Source organism: Barbatula barbatula (genome assembly GCF_947034865.1).
Source record: "Barbatula barbatula genome assembly, chromosome: 21".
Taxonomy (NCBI): Eukaryota; Metazoa; Chordata; class Actinopteri; order Cypriniformes; family Nemacheilidae; genus Barbatula; species Barbatula barbatula.
This window is the reverse complement of record NC_136784.1, coordinates 18,559,053-18,578,020: the sequence shown is the minus strand read 5'-3', so window position 1 is coordinate 18,578,020 and position 18,968 is coordinate 18,559,053. Positions and strand designations below refer to the sequence as shown.

The following is an 18,968-nucleotide window of genomic DNA, read 5'->3' as shown; positions in this document are numbered from 1 at the left end:
TTGCTCGAAGTATTTGTAACGTGAGCATTTGTTCCTCTGCTAGGCCACCTGGTTATCCCAGCATTGGCCAAGGCATGATGGGAGCTGGGTCTCCATATGCCCCACCCATGAACAGCATGCAAAACATGATGAACCAAGCGGGACCATATCCAGTGCCTGGCAACATGGCCAATAACTCTGCGGGTGAGCCCTGAACTATTAGCTTGTTTACAACTTATTTATATCAAATTTATATCAATGGCAAGTGTTTTATGATAGCCAATTGTTAACAATGATTAGTGTATTGAAAAAATATAATGAAGAATTTATATTTTTCTCCAAGGCATGGCTCCCAGTCCAGAATTCGGCATGGAAAAGCTCAACCAGTCGCAGAAGTTGAATAACAAAGTGCATGGGACTCCTAAGACAGAATCTAAAAAGGTTAATATGATATGAATATTTATATGGATCCGGGCTTTGGTGTTGTTGGCATGGCTCTGATATGACCATGGGCACGGTCAACCCTAATTTCTGTAAAAAGCAGTTGACAGATTGTCTATATAGTTGTGAATGCTGAGAAATATACAGGGTAAATCCTAATTTATATTCAGGGGTTTGGTTTTAAAAGTATCTCGACTTTATACATAATGAAAATCAGCCCAGTCAGCAAGTGATTCTTATTTTTACTGGCCCTACCAAAAAGTAATAAATAAGTAACATTGTCTAGGTATTACTTTGTTGTTTTTTATCCATGTAATCTTAATTAATAAGGTTATGATACCATAAAACCAATCTATTAACCTTCATCACATGAATTTAACTAATCATTAATTGATGAAATAAGTAATCCAAGAATGCACAAATAAATGTAATAAAAGCAAGCATACAAATAAAATGACCAGTGTTTTACAGGTGTTTCAAGTTGGTCTAACAGTATTTATCAGGTACAGAAATTAAATAATGTAAAATATTACTGCGTAAATTAACTCCTTTTCCCAAATTCATATTCTTGACTGCTCCCATGGGAAATGTCCTACTGGGCAATTCAACTGTGCTGGATTAATGGGATTATAACACCTAGTCCTATTAAGCAAATCTGAGTAAAATTCATCATTCAGGAGCAGTGATTGTTTTTTTGTCGTCGTCCTTTGTTGTTTGATGAACATTAAAAACCGAGATCTTTTTTATGCTGCTGCCCCATTTAAGAAATGCACGGATCAAATAAACTGTGACACATGAGTATATTTCGAAACTGTTTACCGTTATTTGAGAAATAATGGATTACTTTGACAAGGATATTTGCCACTATGGGCATTTTTATATTATTTTGTGGGGTTATGTCTGTTTAAGAATAAAAAGACATGAAAGAGAACTCTATTCAAAATCTGCCCTCAGATAGCCCTAATTATTTACCCCTGAAAATGCTTTTCCACTAAATTTTTGACCTTTTGGTTAATGAGGATGTTTTTGCTTTTTGATGATGATGATGATGATGATGTTTGCTTTTATCCCTTACGACTTTAACAGCTGAAATCTAGTTTTTGCATGTCAGTAGCATACCTGTCATTTTTGTTGTGTCCTTGCAGAAGTCAAATTCTTCTACCACCACCAATGAAAAGATAACCCGCCTATATGAGCTGGGACCAGAACCAGAGAGAAAAATGTGGGTGGACCGTTACTTGGCATTTGCTGAGGAGAAAGCTATGGGCATGAGCAATTTACCTGCGGTGGGCCGCAAGCCCCTTGACCTCTTCCGCCTCTACGTGTCTGTTAAAGAGATTGGTGGCCTCACTCAGGTGTGGAAATGTGCTTATCTTCCTATAAATTATATGTTAATGGTTTTTATTAAGAGTATTTTATTAGAAAAATATGAATTTATACAATAATTTGACATTAAAGATGTGCATTACCTTCCATAATAACCTTATTATTAAAGAATGTATATATAATATATATAAACTGTATATATATTAGGGCTGTCAAGCAATTTTGGCCCCCAAAATATAATGTATAGGCAACATTACGAACTGTATTTTACCTACATGTTTGTGCTTAAACTGTCATTATTTTTTCAGAATCTGAATTAGTATTTGTATATAATAATAGACCGAAACAGTTTGGTTTACAAAATTCTTGCAATATTCAAAAATATATTTTCCCCAAAGAAATAGTCATTCAGGTTTGAAATGACATGAGAGTAAGTAAATGTAAATAAACTGAAATGCTAATGTTGAAAATACTTGGAACTCGCTTATTAATTGATTCACTCATAAAAAACAAAATAATTCTGTGTATTACTCTGAGACATGTTGACAAAAAAAAGACAATGTTGTGTCCTTAATATAATATAATGTAATATGTTTATACCTTTTTTCTCGCAAATATGTTCGCTGTAGAAAATTATTATATTTGTGGTCTAGGAATATATTAAATAGAGGTAGGCTTCATTTTCATGTTATCTTTAACGTTGGTTTGTCTTTACATTTTCACAAAACGTGAATATGCCTTCATTGTTGTAATTTACTTCTGCCTGTCTGCCATTATCAGGTAAACAAGAACAAAAAGTGGAGGGAGTTGGCCACTAATCTGAATGTTGGCACATCCAGCAGTGCCGCCAGCTCTTTGAAGAAGCAGTACATCCAGTGTCTCTATGCCTTTGAATGCAAGATTGAGCGAGGAGAAGACCCACCGCCTGACTTTTTCAATAGTGACCCTAAAAAGAACCAGGCCAAGGTCCAGCCTCCATCACCAGGTCAGTGCAGACATGCTTATGTCAACTCCAAACTTGTTTTAGAGGATAACTCTGTCTTAACCAAGTGTGTCAGTCAACGGGAGTTAAATCCTAAGCAAAGAACATGTTTACGAGGTCTAGGAAAGACATAGCAAGATGTTAACTAGCTCTTCGGCCTAACAATGCACACTTCTTGTGCATTAAGTAGCTCTTTTTACTAATTGTTTTACTTTGTATAATGGTTATCTTTGTTTGTCTTGTTTCGGTCTGGCTTGGCCCAGCTTGTAGTTTCTGCTCTAACATTAAACATGTATTTTTTGCATAGTGGATCTACGTCTTAAAATAAATATCTGAAGAAAGCTTCACAAATACAGTGCAAGTCACATTAACATGTCTACATGCTGCACAAATTAAAGCTACAATATTACTTGTCTGATTTCTGGCAAATTAGATGCATCTACTGCGATTTCAGATGCACATTACACAAGCAAAATATTTGTGCTGCTGCTTTGATGCTTTCAATCTTTAAACAGTTATAAAGTCACTCCTGCACTTTCGGTGACAATTCACCTTCTTGAGATGAAAATTGGTCACCTATTTGCATAGCTCCAATGAGAAATGTTTTGTGGGGGGGATATCTCGTATTTTGTGTGTGTGTGTGAGATATGGTAACATCTTTGTATATCGTTTGAGAAATTAATACTTCTCACCTGGCAGTGACCCCAGTGTGTGTATGAGTTAATTAATGGACGCTTGAATCATCTGACAGGCGCGCTGGTAATAATCGTCCTTTAGGATTGGATGCAACATGTGGTGTGCACACACCATGTGTACACGCATTTTTTGTGTCTCCGTATCGATCCCTGACAATTATGCAGATGTTCATTATCTAAAAACCTATACGCTTAACCATGCATGCATTGAGGTTGGATAAGACAATCACACTAACTAGGGCTTGTAAATGACAACGAGGATCAGTCATGATAACTCATTATTAGATCACATTTTACATAGGATACGGAATGTTCAACACAATGACTTTATAGTCTTATGTTACCTGCAGCAACGTGCACGGTGGCAAAGATATGAATATCTAAATCAACATGAAAAATTATGTTTTTAAGCGCAATTTGATCATAGGAAACAAATGTTATGGAACAGTTTACGTCATTTTTTTAATGTTGTTTTTTTAATATCTCGTTTGATTTGGATTTTGCCGGCGATTGCAGAAATATCAGTATTCCCATTCAAGTCTTGTTTGAATTACGTAGTAACACGACTTCACTAAACAGACTTTGATTGTGGTCACAGAATCTGACAGAATGTCACCCTTTGCAAAGAATGGGTGAAAATCCCCCAAAACAGGAAATAAAAGAATCTGTTTGATAAAAGTTTTTTCAAGGCACTTTTTTGTTTTGATTCGGAAAAATGTTTATAAAGAATGAGTCTTTAATTATAAAATAAATGTCATTAGCAGGTCATCTTTAAACATTTGACCAGGGCTGCCTGGACTTTTGCATGCCACTGTATATTTATGGATGTCCTGGTTTTAGCACAAAAGAGCTTTTTTAAAGAAACTTGTACTGAACACTGGGTATGACACCATCTGAAATTACAGTCGACTTTGCTAACTGACACCCTGGTGGGTTTTTGTTTTAGCTGGATCAGGATCTTTACAGGGTCCTCAGACACCACAGTCGACCAGCAGCTCCTTGGCTGAGGGTGGAGACCTGAAGCCCCCTACACCTGCATCAACGCCTCACAGCCAGATTCCTCCCATGCCTGGTTCTAGGTACGTGTCATATTGTTAAACATACCTGTGTCTTGCTTGAGCACTACATCTTTATACGGTGAGCTATTGGGACAGAGTCGGCAGAGTAATTCTGGTCGTATTACACTGTATAGGAAAATGAGGATTTTTGGCTGGCAAATATGGGTGTTTTTAGATTAAAAGTAGAAAGTAATATATCAGTGATATAACAGATGCTCCTTACATTGCTAAGCAACTGGATAGTGTTATATGACTGGAATTTAGTTCTCAAAAGCTCACCGGCACCATCTTGTGCAACTAGCCCATTTAATATTACATTAAAAGAGCTGACTTTAATATCTGTGTTGCACAGAAGCAGTGTCAATTTGCAGGATCCATTTGCTGACGGTGGGGACCCAGCCTTTTCCAGACGAAACTCTGTGACCCCTAATTCAGGTTATCAGCCTGGTATGGGGGGGCCAGATGTGATGGGCCGCATGGGACCTTATGAGCCCAATAAGGACCCTTTCAGTGGTATGAGAAAAGGTAACGGTGTTCTAGTTACGCATTTACATTGTACCGTTTTAAGGATTAAATTTTTTTTTATTGATTTGACGTTGGCACTGTTGCCTCACAGCAAGGCGGCCCCTGGTTTGATCTTTTTGTGAAGTTTTGTTTCTTCACAATTATGTACAATTTGAATCATATCCTGATTTGCATGAAAGTCACTAAAGAAACCAAAACTCTCTTTTTAGTATTCATAGGAATACCTGTGTCAAAGTCATTTTCCGCTTAATTTCAGCAGGTGAACAGTTCATGACCCCAGGTCAAGGCCCAAATAGTGGGATGGGTGAACAGTATAACCGAGGCCCTCCAGGACCTATGGGCAATATGCAGATGGGTCAAAGACAACAGTATCTATATGGTCCGGGATATGAGAGAAGGTGAGAACATTTAAGCCAAATTGACATTACTTTTTTATAAAAACAGACTGTTAATCATGTTTATTTATTTACAGATCCGATTCAGGTATGTGCCCAGATGGTAACATGGGTCCACAACCGAACATGATGCCTTCTGGTGCAGATGCAGGGATGTACTCCCCCAACCGGCCCCCACAACAGCAAAGGTTAGGATTTTAAAAGCCAGTTACTTGGATTTCCTAAAATCAGAACGAGTCGTTATTTTTTCGAAGTCTGTAATCACACCTGTAATTTTCAGAAGTCACGATTTAATACATGCATTATTCCCACCTGCCCGCGAAACACAACCTACCCACAAACACTCAAAATATTTTACAGTGCAATCCAAACCTTTTGTCATTTTACGGACAACTTTTTCTCCAACCTTGGTGAGTTCAGTGTGGGATTTGCTAAATGCTTGTCCATGAAAGATGGGTCAGTATAACTTTATTTGGACCAATAAACATCTCTGAATCACAACCTGTTAGTCTTATTAATAAGACGTATAAATTATATCTTCTATTGAATATTGAAAATAATATTGTGTGTTATGTGGTCTACACTTACAGCAGCTATTACTGTTCTAAATAGTTCTGATAATCAGATGTGACTATTGTCTAAAAACGTGTTGTTTAATGTAGAGTGTCTGTCTTTTTTATTACTTTGATTTATTCACATTTGTTTATATGCTGTAATGTTTCATAAGTCAGTCAAGTTAGCATTGCGGCCAATGCATTTACGTTGCTTTACTGTGCTGTGTTTACGGTTTAGCTGTGGGTACTTGTTGAGGATAATGATACGCTTACACAAGTATCATTATCTTTATAACACAAATCGATGCCATTTTTGAACCCTTACAGTATCTCTGTATACTAATAATCTTCTTTGTGTAAGTTACCAATAAGCCTCCAAGAGCTGAAATGTAGTTGTGCATCTATGCGGGAAGACCAGTCACAACAGACTGGTGTAGCTGACCTATTGGCTTGTGGGAGGAAGGGGTTTAGAGAAACTAAATCTTCGAACTGCTTTGAATGAACCGTTTAGAGATCTTTGAGAAATGGGGTGATATTAAATACATATTTTGATAAAATGACAGCTTTTTTTACCTTGATGCATTTAAACCTGTTGTTGGGGACTCCAATACACTATGAGCACACTAAAAACATAGAACACAATGCGCACTTTTAATTAAATCCACCATCTGAATTTCGTTGTTAATGTTAAAAATAATAGCTTTAAATCGAAAAAATGGCAGTGGTTAATAATTGCTTTAAATCGAAAAATGGCAGTGGTTAATAATTGCAGTGATCAAAGACCAAAACTGCACAAAATGGAGTATTTATTTCTATTTTTTTAATATGCATGCATGCTTTTTTGTATTTATTTGACCTCTGACAAGTCTTTTTGGTTTGTAGGCACGATTCATATGGTAATCAATACCCTGGCCAAGGGGCTCCACCTAGTGGATCATACCCAAACCAGCAGTCAGGAATATACCCACAGCAGCAACCGGTCAGTGAAAAAATTAAAATATATTTCTAAAATACTTGACCACTCAGATTCTGGTTTTTGAGCTATTTTGTTTCTTGGTTTTATTAAAATGGATTTAGAGATTTCAAAATAACCGTGTTGTTGTGTTTGCCAGTTACCATCATGAATTTGGATATGTGGATGTTCATGTGTCCCATTAACAAAGTCAAAATGTTTCTTAAATACAGAATTACACACAGAAGAGGCCAGTTGATGGTGTTTATGGACCTCCTGCAAAGCGCCATGAAGGGGAAATGTACCCTTTTAGTGGTCAACAGCAAGGACCCCAAGCCCCAGGTGGACCCCAGTCCCAACCAGATATGTACAACCAGTATAACGCCTTTTCAGGCTCTGACAGACGCCAACCTGGCCCACAGAACCAATTTCCCTTTGGTTTCGGGCGAGATCGAGGGCCTAACACAGGTGGCCCAAACTCTCAGTCCTCCATGGCTCAGCAGATGATGGGTAGCTCACTGCCAGCAGTTCCCGAAGGCCCCCAAGGTCCTATGTGGCCAGGACGTAATGAGATTAACTACCCTAACTATCATAATCGTCAGGGCCCCCCGGGTGCCCTCTCCCAGAACGCTAGCTTCCATGGGATGAATCGCTCTGACGATATGATGCCTACAGACCAACGCATGAATCATGATGGAACGTGGCCTGGCCATGTCAACCAACGGCAGTCCCCATATGGGCCAGGTGTTACTGGTCCACCAATGTCCAGAGCTCTTCAGCCAAACTATCAAACCTCCCAAAACCACATTCCACAGGTGTCTAGTCCTGCACCCATGCCAAGACCAATGGAAAACAGAACGTCACCCAGTAAGCCCCCATACATGCACCCAGGCATGAAAATTCAGAAGGCTGGACCCCCAGTTCCTGCTTCACACATTGCCCAGCCACCAGTGCAGCCCCCTCAAATACGGAGAGATGTGGCATTCCCACCTGGTTCAGTAGAGTCCTCGCAGCCTATTCTGAAACCACGTCGCCGGCTAAACATGAAAGATATCGGTAAACAAACTATGATGTGTATTCTTCTACTGGTTTGTCTTGATGAAATGTTGAGGTGATCTAAAAAGTAGGTTTTGTTCTGTTTCAGGTACACCAGAGGCCTGGAGAGTCATGATGTCACTCAAATCAGGCTTGTTAGCCGAGAGCACTTGGGCCTTGGACACCATTAATATTCTTCTATATGATGACAACAGCATTTCTACCTTCAGTCTGAACCAGGTAAGATCAGTTCTTGTTATTTTTTTGACCCAGTTGGGCCAGTTACTTTTCACAAAAGCCTCAAGTTCCATGTTTATTGTTAACCCTTTTGTTAGTTTTTCATTCATGTTTTTTGTTCTTTGGCAGCTTCCTGGCTTCCTTGAGCTCATTGTTGAATACTTTCGAAGGTGCCTTATTGAGATCTTTGGCATCTTGAAAGAGTATGAGGTTGGAGACCCCGCTCAACGTACCCTGATTGTCCCAGATACCATCGACCTGGAGATGTCTGATGAGGAGGGTCTGGAGGTAGAACTGATGGAGGAGGAGGAAGAGGAGGAGGCATATGAAGATGTTGAAAACAGTATAAAGCAGTTGCCACAGGTTCAGGTCAAGCAGGAGAAAGAGTGTACACAGGTCCAAAAACCCAGTGACAAGCCTAATCAAGTAGAGAGAGATGGGGAGAATACATTATGTAAAGATATTCTTGGATCACCTACCCCAAAGCAGGAAATAAGTTCCTCCCAGGACAGGCCAAAACAAGCTAGCAAATTTGACAAGCTTCCTATTAAGATTTTGAGGAAGAAAGACCCATTTGTGATTGGCCGCACTAGTCAACTGGGTCGGCGACAAGCTTTTGACAGTGGTCTTATCCATTGGAGTGTGGGTGGTGGCGATACCACAGAGCACATACAAACTCATTTCGAGAGCAAGATGGAACTGCTGAAGCACCGTAAACGGGTGCCTGTGAATATTGAGTCACATAAGAAGGTACTTCAAGTAGTGGAACAAGTTACAGATGATGCTGTGAAGGCTCCAACAAATGTGGAGCAGAAGCCACCTCTAGTGCAATCTCAGGCATCCACTAATCAATCATCAGAGAACAAAAGCACTTCAACAGCTAGTCCATCAACAAGCATATCGGCCACCATTGATGACGTGCTATCAGCTCGGAAAGGCTCCATGAACGAGGAAGCAGTTAGAGGCAATCAGGATACTGACAAGGAGAGACATACGTTTCTCTTTGGGATCGACCTTGCACAGCAAAGTTGTAATATTAGGATTGTGGAGGACGAGCCACATAGCAAGGATGAGACTCCACTCTGTATGCTCTCAGATTGGCAGGATGCTCTTGCCCGTCGGTGCATCTGCGTTGCTAACATCGTCCGCAGCCTTTCCTTTATTCCCGGCAATGATCTAGAAATGTCAAAGCATCCTGGACTTTTGCTAATTCTGGGCAGACTGGTGCTCTTGCACCATCGGCATCCTGAACGCAAGCAGGCTCCAGTCACCTACGAAAAAGAGGAAGAGGAGGATGAAGGTGTGAGCTGTGAGCGAGACGAGTGGTGGTGGGACTGCCTTGAGGTTCTGCGGGAAAACTGCTTGGTCACTTTAGCAAACATCTCAGGCAAGCTGGACCTTTCCATCTACCCTGAAAGTATTTGCTTGCCCCTGTTGGATGGCCTGCTCCACTGGGCTGTTTGCCCTTCAGCGGAAGCCATTGACCCCTTCCCTACTCTAGGGCTCAACGGATCGCTGTCTCCCCAGAAATTAGTTCTTGAGACCCTCAGTAAACTTAGCATCCAGGATAACAACGTTGACCTCATTCTGGCTACGCCGCCTTTCAGCCGTTTGGAGAAGCTCTATGGCTCCCTCATGCGCATGGTCGGTGATCGCAAAGTGCCCGTTTGCCGGGAGATGGCAGTAGTGCTGCTAGCTAACCTCGCACAAGGTGACAGTGTTACTGCCCGGGCTATCGCTGTGCAGAAGGGTAGTGTCGGAAACCTTATTGGCTTCTTGGAAGACAGTCTTGCAGCCACTCAGTTTCAGCAGAGTCAGGGCTCGTTGCTGCACTTGCAAGGTACGCACTTTGAACCCACTAGCATGGACATGATGCGGCGAGCAGCGCGTGCGCTGCATGCCTTTGCCAAAGTGGAGGAGAACCACTCAGAGTTCACGCTGTATGAGTCACGGCTACTGGACATATCTGTTTCCCCACTCATGAACTCTTTGGTGTCCCATGTAATCTGTGACGTACTGTTTCTAATTGGCCAGTCATGACAGCTGTGGGGTTGATCATGTTTTTCCCCACTCCCTTTTTTAATGTGTGTGTGTCTGCGTGAGTGGAGAATTTTACGGCAAAACTTTACTTTTTTTAATTTATGCAAAATCACCTCAAATTCCACTATCTAACCTTGCTTCGCTCCCGAGGAAGGATATACCATCAAGTCGTAATGAATTTATTGTGTATGTAGTAAAACTAATATAGACATGCTGATTGAGTTACAGTGTGCTGCCCTCTAAACCTTTTGTTACGAAAATATTAAAAAGGAACAAAAACAAAACTTTAACCAAAGTTGCTGTCGCGTTTACAGTGATTGGAAAAAAAATCATGCCAGTGTTCAGGATGAGGATGAGCATGGAGAACACCATATTCTGGTTCTTGGAGGCTAAACAGACTTGCCGACTTTAGTGTGTGTGTGGTATAAATTGCTGTAACTTGGATTATATATACTTAGCCCTAAAGGAACCAGGTCGTCGGCTGTGAACAGACATGTATATGGGGAGCCTGTGCAGTAGATTGTAGGACATTTTCTGTACTGTACACCTTAAAACTGTAAACATACTGTAACAATACTGTTTCACACTGAGAAAATGCTGGCTTGGCAGCAAGAACTGTAGTTTTTAAAAATTTTAGTTCATGTTGAGAGAGAAAGAAACGGCTTCCCCCCAAAGTAACGTTAACCTACAACACCCCACCTCTTTTTCCCCTCGATTGTATCACTTGACCTCTAAAGAAGTCACCTCTCGGACTGGTCTCGAGCTCTAGATGCAGTCCAGACTGCAGTGTATATAATGATGTTGTAAATTACACTTGCTTTTTTCTTTCTCTCTCATCTTATGGCGCTCTTCACCATTTTTAATCTTTGACATATTAAAGGTTTCACTCAACAGATCTCTCATTGCGCATTGCCATGTGTTTATTTACCACCCTTATCTCCTTGCATCCAAAAGGATGTAGTCTTTTTCCCTTTGCGGTTCTATACACAAAACATGTTGAGTTTTTGTTAAGAGCTCAGAGAACTATATGAAATTAGACAATTCCATTACGCCAATTGATTTCACCATTTACTGGAACCAATAAACAAGTTTGGTTTTTCTTTTTTCCTAACAGTTTCCTTAGTCAAATCTATTGCTCTGGATTCATTTGTATTTCAGATGATGTAGCTAAAAACGTCCCTTTTCCCCTTTTTTGGGCTAAATAAATATCATTTATTCCGTATGAAATCTTTATACTATATGTTCCACATGCTAAGAATAAATGGACATTTAATCTTTTGCAATGGATTTCTTTAACCATGTTTTACGAATATACGAAAGCATTGTAAGACGTAATATGGACTTAATTATAAGTAAATAACGTCCTCTCTTTCTCAGTTAAAATTAAAACTCAATCAAAAAAGCATGAGCATATAAATCTGTAAACCCATTCAGGGCTGTACAGTGCCACATGTATATCTCACATGCTAAGAATAGATTTACGAGTGTGGCACACATGCAATACAGTTTTGAACATGTTTTAGACCGAGCTGCTTGATTGTGAGATGTGTTTGTGTGATTTTGGTTGTTCTTGCATTTAAAACTTGTTTTCCTACTGCACTGAGGTCATTTAGAGCCCTGTGATTTCCGCAATGTGGAAACAGGGAAAGAATAGCGGACGCCTTATTGGCTTTTTAAATGTCACCTGCTTGTTTTGCGTGAATGTGAATGAGCTGCACAGTTTTAACACATTACTACACGCGTGTGTGAGGCTCGTGCTTTTGTCTGCATCTCTGTATGGAACATGAACACATTAGAGAGCTTATTTCGTAAGCATTTCACTGTTTCATAAAGGAGATGGTCAACGACAGCACACACTCTTTGGGACGACCCGTCAAAATAACTTGAACATCCAGATTAAAAACACTGTATTGCATTATAATATCTACTATAATAAATTGTAATATTGCAGTAAATTAATAAGCTATAAACACTAGATTACTGTATATATAACAGCATATTAAATATTATTTTAGTAAATATAAATTTACTAAAATAATATTTAATATGCTGTTATATATACAGTTAGGTCCATAAATAATTGTACAGAAGCAAACTTTTTTTTATTTTAGCTGTATAGTTTTATAATCGATAATGTGGTAAAGTGCACACTCGGACCAAAAGTAATTAGACAGTTGAATCTGTTTTATTCACAGGTACGGGCTTTTCCTTAAATAATTTATTCATAAAAGAAGCATGTTAAAGGTCTGGAGTTGATTCTTCATGTGGGGTTTACATTTGGAAGCTGTTGCTGTGAACCCACATTATGGGTTTCAGGGAGATAGACCATAGTTAGATTTCAGAAACACAACAAATCCATCAGAATCATGCCAGGAATATTTAGAGCGGCCAAATCAACAATTTGGTACATTCTGAGAGAAAAAAAAACACCCAGCTGAGGTCAGCAACAAAAAATCCTGGGCATCCATAGGAGTTAAAAGTGTTGAATGATGACATTATCCTCTCCATGATAAAGAAAACACCTTCACAAGGTGAAGCAATCTCCAAGGGGTAAATATGGCATGGTTTGTCAATCAAAACAATAAAGAGAATACAAGGAAAATACAGAGGGTTTACAACAAGGTTCAAAAGCCTCAAGAATAGGATGGGTAGATTAGACTTTAAAATAGCTGAACAAGCTCTAAAAAGCATTTTTTGGATAAATCAAATTAATCTCAGCCTGCATAAGACTAAAAAGAATAAAATATATGGAGAAGGCTTGGAATATCTCATGATATGAGCAGACAACTTCAGTAAAAATGTCTTCGGGCAGTGTGATTCCATTTCCATGCATGACTTCCTCAGTCACTGGGTCAATTGTGTTTTTTGGTGATGTAACAGAAGACCGAACCGTCTGGATTAATTCTTCAATTAATTATTCTTGTTGATTTGGCCCTTCTTAATGTTCCTGGCATGTTTCCGATGGATTTGTTGTGTTTTTGAAATCTAACTATGATCTGTTTCACTTGCATGGAGACTTCCCTGAACCTCATGATGCGGGTTCACAACAACTGATTCCAAATGTAAACACCACATGAAGAATCAACTCCAGACCTTAAATAATTTCTTCATAAATGAAGCATGTTAAAGTAAAAGCCCATACCCGTGAATAAAACAGCTTTTTATTCAACTGTCCAATTACTTTTGGTGCCTTGAAAAAAAAGGGGGGCTTCATATTAAAGAGCTGTAATTCCTAAAGCCTTCTGCTAATCTGGATGTCAATACACTCTAATTAAGTCTGAGAGTGTGCACTTTACCACAGTATCCATTATAAAACTATAACTCAAATCCATTTTGATACACAACTAAAATAATCAAAAATGTCCAAATATCGATGGACCTAACTGTGTGTGTGTGTGTGTGTGTGTGTGTATATGTGTATATATGTATGTGTATATATGTATGTGTATATATATATATATATATATATAATATATGTATATATGTGTATATATATATATATATATCAAAAACACCATTGTATCTGCAAAAGGATTTTACTGCAGTTTACCATTGTATATAATAAAATGGTATAGAAGTTTCCAGTATGTTATAAAATTATTGTAAAGTAATTGAGTGGAAAGGACAGAACTCAGAAAAATGTAAACAGAAAAACCTAGGATAAACAACTATATGGCCTTAATTTACCCAACTGCAACATATATTTTCTTTCGTCCGTTACCTGCCTATTTATGTGATAAACTACATGTAAATATTTTTGGTGTACATCTATTATTTCTAATATAACAGACGTTTATACTTGCACTACGAATGTCTGGCCTGTGCTACAAAACATTAAACATAAACAAAGTGCTACATGCAAAAAAGTTTAAGTACAGCCTTGCCATTCTTTGTCATGGATCACACAATATTTTTTTTTAATGAAACTTTTTTTTACAAAAGAGTGACCTCTTCATAAAGCAAAGTTCCGAGGCACAAACTTCACTGCTCAATTTTTGTAATTCGAAATGGTGATGTAAACGTGTATAAAATGTTAAATTGTTTCAACCTTGTTAAACAATCCTTTTTTAAGACTTCCTTGTCCACTTTTTCAATATAACAGGTTGTGGTTGAAGACTAGCTGTTAGATTCCAAATGATAGTCATTTCTGATATGGTGCTTTTAATAAGAATTTTCCCCTGTAAACACATGATAGCATGTGGGGAACAGACCAAAATGTATATTTGTAAAGCAGTGTTGGTTTGAGTCAGGTGACAGTGGTTAACGCTTCACTAATGTGAAAAACTGTCTGTAAATAACGACTTGGGTTTCAGTCACTTGACTTGAAAAGTTCACAAATGCAAAACATTCTGCATGCTGTATGCTACCTTTTAATAATGATTGTTTTAGTGTAAAATTTTTGATGTATGGCCTCAATACACAACTTATTTTATCGAGTTAAGTGATGTCTTTTAAAGTGGTACTCTATTTGATAAACAATTTTGTATAAGATGTGTTGATACTTTGTCCAATCAAATAACATCAAAGAAATGTTACAAATACAATCACGATACCATTTCGTGTCGTGTGCCTTATTAGGCTACTGTAAAGCTGTTGAAAACAGGGTTGTGACACTTAAACTCCCCCCTGTGTGGTCACGTGGTTCATGGAGCTCTCAATTCAGTGTTAAGTGGTGATGTAAGGAATACCGTTTCCGGGTCCAAGCATCTATTCATTTCTATTCACTGTTTACTCGCATAGCATATTTTTAACTCCCAGTATACACTACAGTCTCCAGGCTTACGGAATCGCCAACATAAATATTTGAATAAAATAAGAAGAATGAGTCACTGACTGGCCAGGTGGGATTTCGTTACGAAGATAAAGGTTAGGATTGTGGTTTTCCAATACTTTTACAGCTCGCCACAAGCGTATATTAGGCAAACAACAAAATGCTATTATTTCTGAACTTGGAAGTAAACGATGTGACGTACTTCCTTTTTGTGTTAAAACTTGTGTGTTATTAGCCAGCCGGTGGAAAACTTGTGTGTTATTAGCCAGCCGGTGGAAAACAAAGTGTGCTGCCGCGGGAGCACACTCAAAGTGCTTTTAAAACAGCTCAGATACATTTTATTTATTTTAACTCTGGCAGTGGGTTCGTTGCACAGTGCAGAAATTATCCCAAGATAAGAATGAAAACCAAATGCATCCAATACTTTATATAAAAATGTCCATCGTACCGAATCGAACGCTTTTTCTGCATCCAAGCTTATTATATCTAATTTGCGTTGCCTGACATGCTTCATTATCAGAAGCGCTTTCCTAATATTGTCCTGCGTCTGCCTTTGTCTAATAAAGCCTGTCTGGTCATTGTGTACGAGTTCAGGTAATATTGCCTCGAGATGCTTGCATAATATGGAAGTAAATATTTTGTAATCGATACTGAGTACACTCACAGGGCGGTAGCTCCCACAGACCAGTTTGTCTTTATTTTCTTTAGGGATAGTAGATATAATAGCTTCTTTCCATGATGTAGGGATGGTCTTCGTTTCAAGTACCCCATTGAATGCCTTCATTAATGTCGGTGCCAAGTGATCTTGCATGAGTTTATACCATTCGGAATTGAAACCGTCCGCACCAGGGGCTTTTCCGTTTTTTAATTGGGGATATCATTTCTTCCTTAGTAATTTTTGAGATTAGTTTCCTATTTTGATCTTTTGTGACTTGGTGCAAATTTAATGAGGATAAACATGAGTAAATTTCCGTAGCGCTTCTTAAATGAGTCTGAGAATATAGCTTCCCATAGTATTCCTCAAAACACTGTTGTATTTTTTCTAAATTAGTTTCAGTTTGGTTTGTTTCAGGGTGTTTAATTTTGAAAATTGTTCTCTCCGCCTGTTGTTTCCTTAATCTATATGATAAAAGTTTAAGCGCTTTCCCTACAGTATCATTATATTGTTGTTTTGTAAAAAGAAGCTTCTTTTGAATATCTTGTGTGTTTATTTCTTCTATCTCCTTCTTTACTTCGATCATTTTTACTTTCACTGAATCCTTTAGAGAAGATGAATGTTCTTTTTGTAATTCTTTAAATTTAATCTCGAGATCTAGTAATTTTTGCTTTTTCAATTTCTTTACCGTAGAAGAAATCATCCGTGATCAGTTGACAGCTCCGCCCCTCTCTTAACCCGAGTGTCCAAAACATACGGTCGCAGGTTCAGATGAAACGACCACAAAGTCGATCATCAACCTGCGGCCTAGGGTGTCCTGGTGCCACGTGTACTGATGGACACCCTTATGCTTGAACATGGTGTTCGTTATAGACAAACTGTGACAAGCACAGAAGTCCAATAACTGAACACCGCTCGGGTTCAGATCAGGGGGCCGTTCCTCCCAATCACGCCCCTCCGATTGTCACTGTCGTTGCCCACATGGGCGTTGAAGTCCCCCAGTAGGACGACGGAGTCCCCAGTCGGAGCACTTTCCAGCACCCCTCCCAGAGACTCCAAGAAGGTCGGGTACTCTGCACTGCCGTTCGGCCCGTAGGCACAAACAACAGTGAGAGACCTAACCCCGACCTAACCTCGTTCACCGGGGTAAACTCCAACACATGGCGGGAGAGCTGGGGGGCTCTCTCGAGGAGTGTGGTTCCAGAGCCCAAGCCATGCGTAGAGGTGATCCTGACTATCTCTAGTCGGAACCTCTCAACCTCACACACCATCTCAGGCTCCTTCCCCACCAGCAAGGTGACGTTCCACGTCCCTAGAACTAGCTTCCGTGTCCAGGGATCGGGCTGTGGAGGCACTCTCCTCCGACTGCCACCCGATCCACTATGCACCGACCCCCATGGACCCTCCCGCACGTGGTGAGCCCACGGGAAGGCGGCCCCACCTCGCTCCTTCGGGCTGAGGGCTGCCGGACCCCGTGGGGAAAGGCCCGGCCACCAAGCGCTCGCATACGAGCACCGGGCCTGGCTCCAGGGTGGTGCCCCGGTTGCGCCATACTGTGCGACGTCACGGTCCTTGATATATTGAGCAGCATAAGGAATTTTTGAACCACTCTTAGTCTGACCCGTTGCCTAGGACCTGTTTGTCAAGTCAAGTCAAGTCAGCTTTATTTATATAGCGCTTTTTACAATTTTCATTGTTACAAAGCAGCTGTACAAGAAAAAATGACTATAAGTAAAACATAAAAGGTTATGGAATTCAAAACACAGGTCAAATATCAGACACACAATAAATTCCTATATGCAGTGTTAATTAAATAAGACTACCAAATTCTAGCAGCCCCCCCGGCCAGGCAAAACAGTGCAAAACAGTATGCAAACGGTGGCGAGGAACCCAAAACTCCATTGGAGGAGAAAAAAAACCTCGGAGGGAAACCAGGCCTAACCAGGGGATTCCAGTTCCCCTCTGGCAAAAACTGCAGCCTCTGCACAAGCTCAACAGTGCTTGCACAACAAGGCGAAAATAAAAAAAATTAGATTTAAAATTATCATTAATAATCTAATAGTGGCTGAAGTTTTGTAGGGACGTCACTTCCTTCGTCCAGCATTTGTCAGGTCTAGGAATGGATTGCGCCCTGCCCGCTCCGCTCTTGTAACCTTGGAACAATGAGACAAGACTGGCTGAGAGTAGAGTACTGTTCTGCACTCTTTGATGCAACAAATGCTTCAGTTGTTATTGGAAGTGTCCCTGGTTCCGGTTGATCTAACTAGTGCAGCCTAGATCTTTGAAATACATATATTATGATAATCTAGTGTATGCAAGATTAAAAAGATGCGTCTTTAGTCTAGATTTAAACTGACAGAGTGTGTCCGCCTCCCGGACATTGCAGGGAAGACTGTTCCAAAGTTTAGGCGCTAGATAGGAAAAGGATCTGCCGCCTGCACTTGATTTTGAAATTCTAGGTATTACCAACTGACCTGACGCCTGAGAGCGTAGTGCACGTGATGGACTATAATACGTAAGAAGTTCTCTCAAGTAGTGAGGAGCTAAACCATGCAAGGCTTTATAGGTAATAAGCAAGATTTTAAAATTTATGCGATGCTTTATAGGTAACCAGTGCAAGGTTGACAGAACCGGGCTAATATGCTCATACTTTTTTGTACGTGTAAGAACTCGAGCTGCCGCATTTTGGACCAGTTGGAGTTTTTGTAATAGGCCTGCAGGGCAACCACCTAATAGTGCATTACAGTAATCTAGTCTTGATGTCATAAAGGCATGTATAAGCTTCTCCGCATCTGATGATGACAGCATATGACGTAATTTAGATATATTTTTAAGATGGAAAAACGCAATCTTACAGGTTTTGGCGACCTGGTTCTCAAATGACAGAGTACTATCGAATATAAAGCCAAGATTCTTAGCTGAAGATGAGGGTTTTATGGAACATCCATCAATAGTTAAGCAGTATTCTTGGTTGTTACGTAGGGCGGTTTTCGGTCCGATAAGTAACACTTCAGTTTTGTCCGAGTTCAGTAATAAAAAATTGCTACTCATCCACTTTTTTATATCGACAATGCATTCCACTATTCGATGGAATTGCTGTGTTTCGTGAGGCTTCGAGGAAATATAAAGTTGCGTATCATCAGCATAGCAGTGAAAGCTTATTCCGTGTCGCTTTATTATATCTCCTAGGGGTAACATGTATAATGCGAAGAGCATAGGCCCTAGTACTGAGCCCTGTGGTACACCGTACTGGACTTGCGATTTGCGTGATACCTCATTGTTTATTTTTACATATTGGAAACGGTCGCATAAATAAGATCTAA

General features: G+C 39.7%; 1 protein-coding gene across 5 annotated transcripts in view; it reads left to right on the top strand.

Moving 5' to 3' along the window:
* arid1ab (AT-rich interactive domain 1Ab) overlaps nt 1-11,114 on the top strand; it is a 62,991-nt gene extending 51,877 nt beyond the window's left edge. For 3 of the 5 annotated variants that reach the window (XM_079484772.1, XM_079484771.1, XM_079484768.1), the window contains 12 exons: nt 44-183; nt 323-420; nt 1,566-1,775; nt 2,527-2,731; nt 4,370-4,502; nt 4,834-5,006; nt 5,263-5,404; nt 5,479-5,589; nt 6,838-6,934; nt 7,141-7,963; nt 8,052-8,182; nt 8,309-11,114. In XM_079484772.1, coding sequence (XP_079340898.1) covers nt 44-183; nt 323-420; nt 1,566-1,775; nt 2,527-2,731; nt 4,370-4,502; nt 4,834-5,006; nt 5,263-5,404; nt 5,479-5,589; nt 6,838-6,934; nt 7,141-7,963; nt 8,052-8,182; nt 8,309-10,219 — 4,174 coding nt within the window. In that variant the 3' untranslated portion in view covers nt 10,220-11,114. The remainder of the gene's footprint in view (nt 1-43; nt 184-322; nt 421-1,565; nt 1,776-2,526; nt 2,732-4,369; nt 4,503-4,833; nt 5,007-5,262; nt 5,405-5,478; nt 5,590-6,837; nt 6,935-7,140; nt 7,964-8,051; nt 8,183-8,308) is intronic. The other 2 variants (XM_079484769.1, XM_079484770.1) reach the window with 2 other exon arrangements.
* Nucleotides 11,115-18,968: the final 7,854 nt, after the last annotated feature.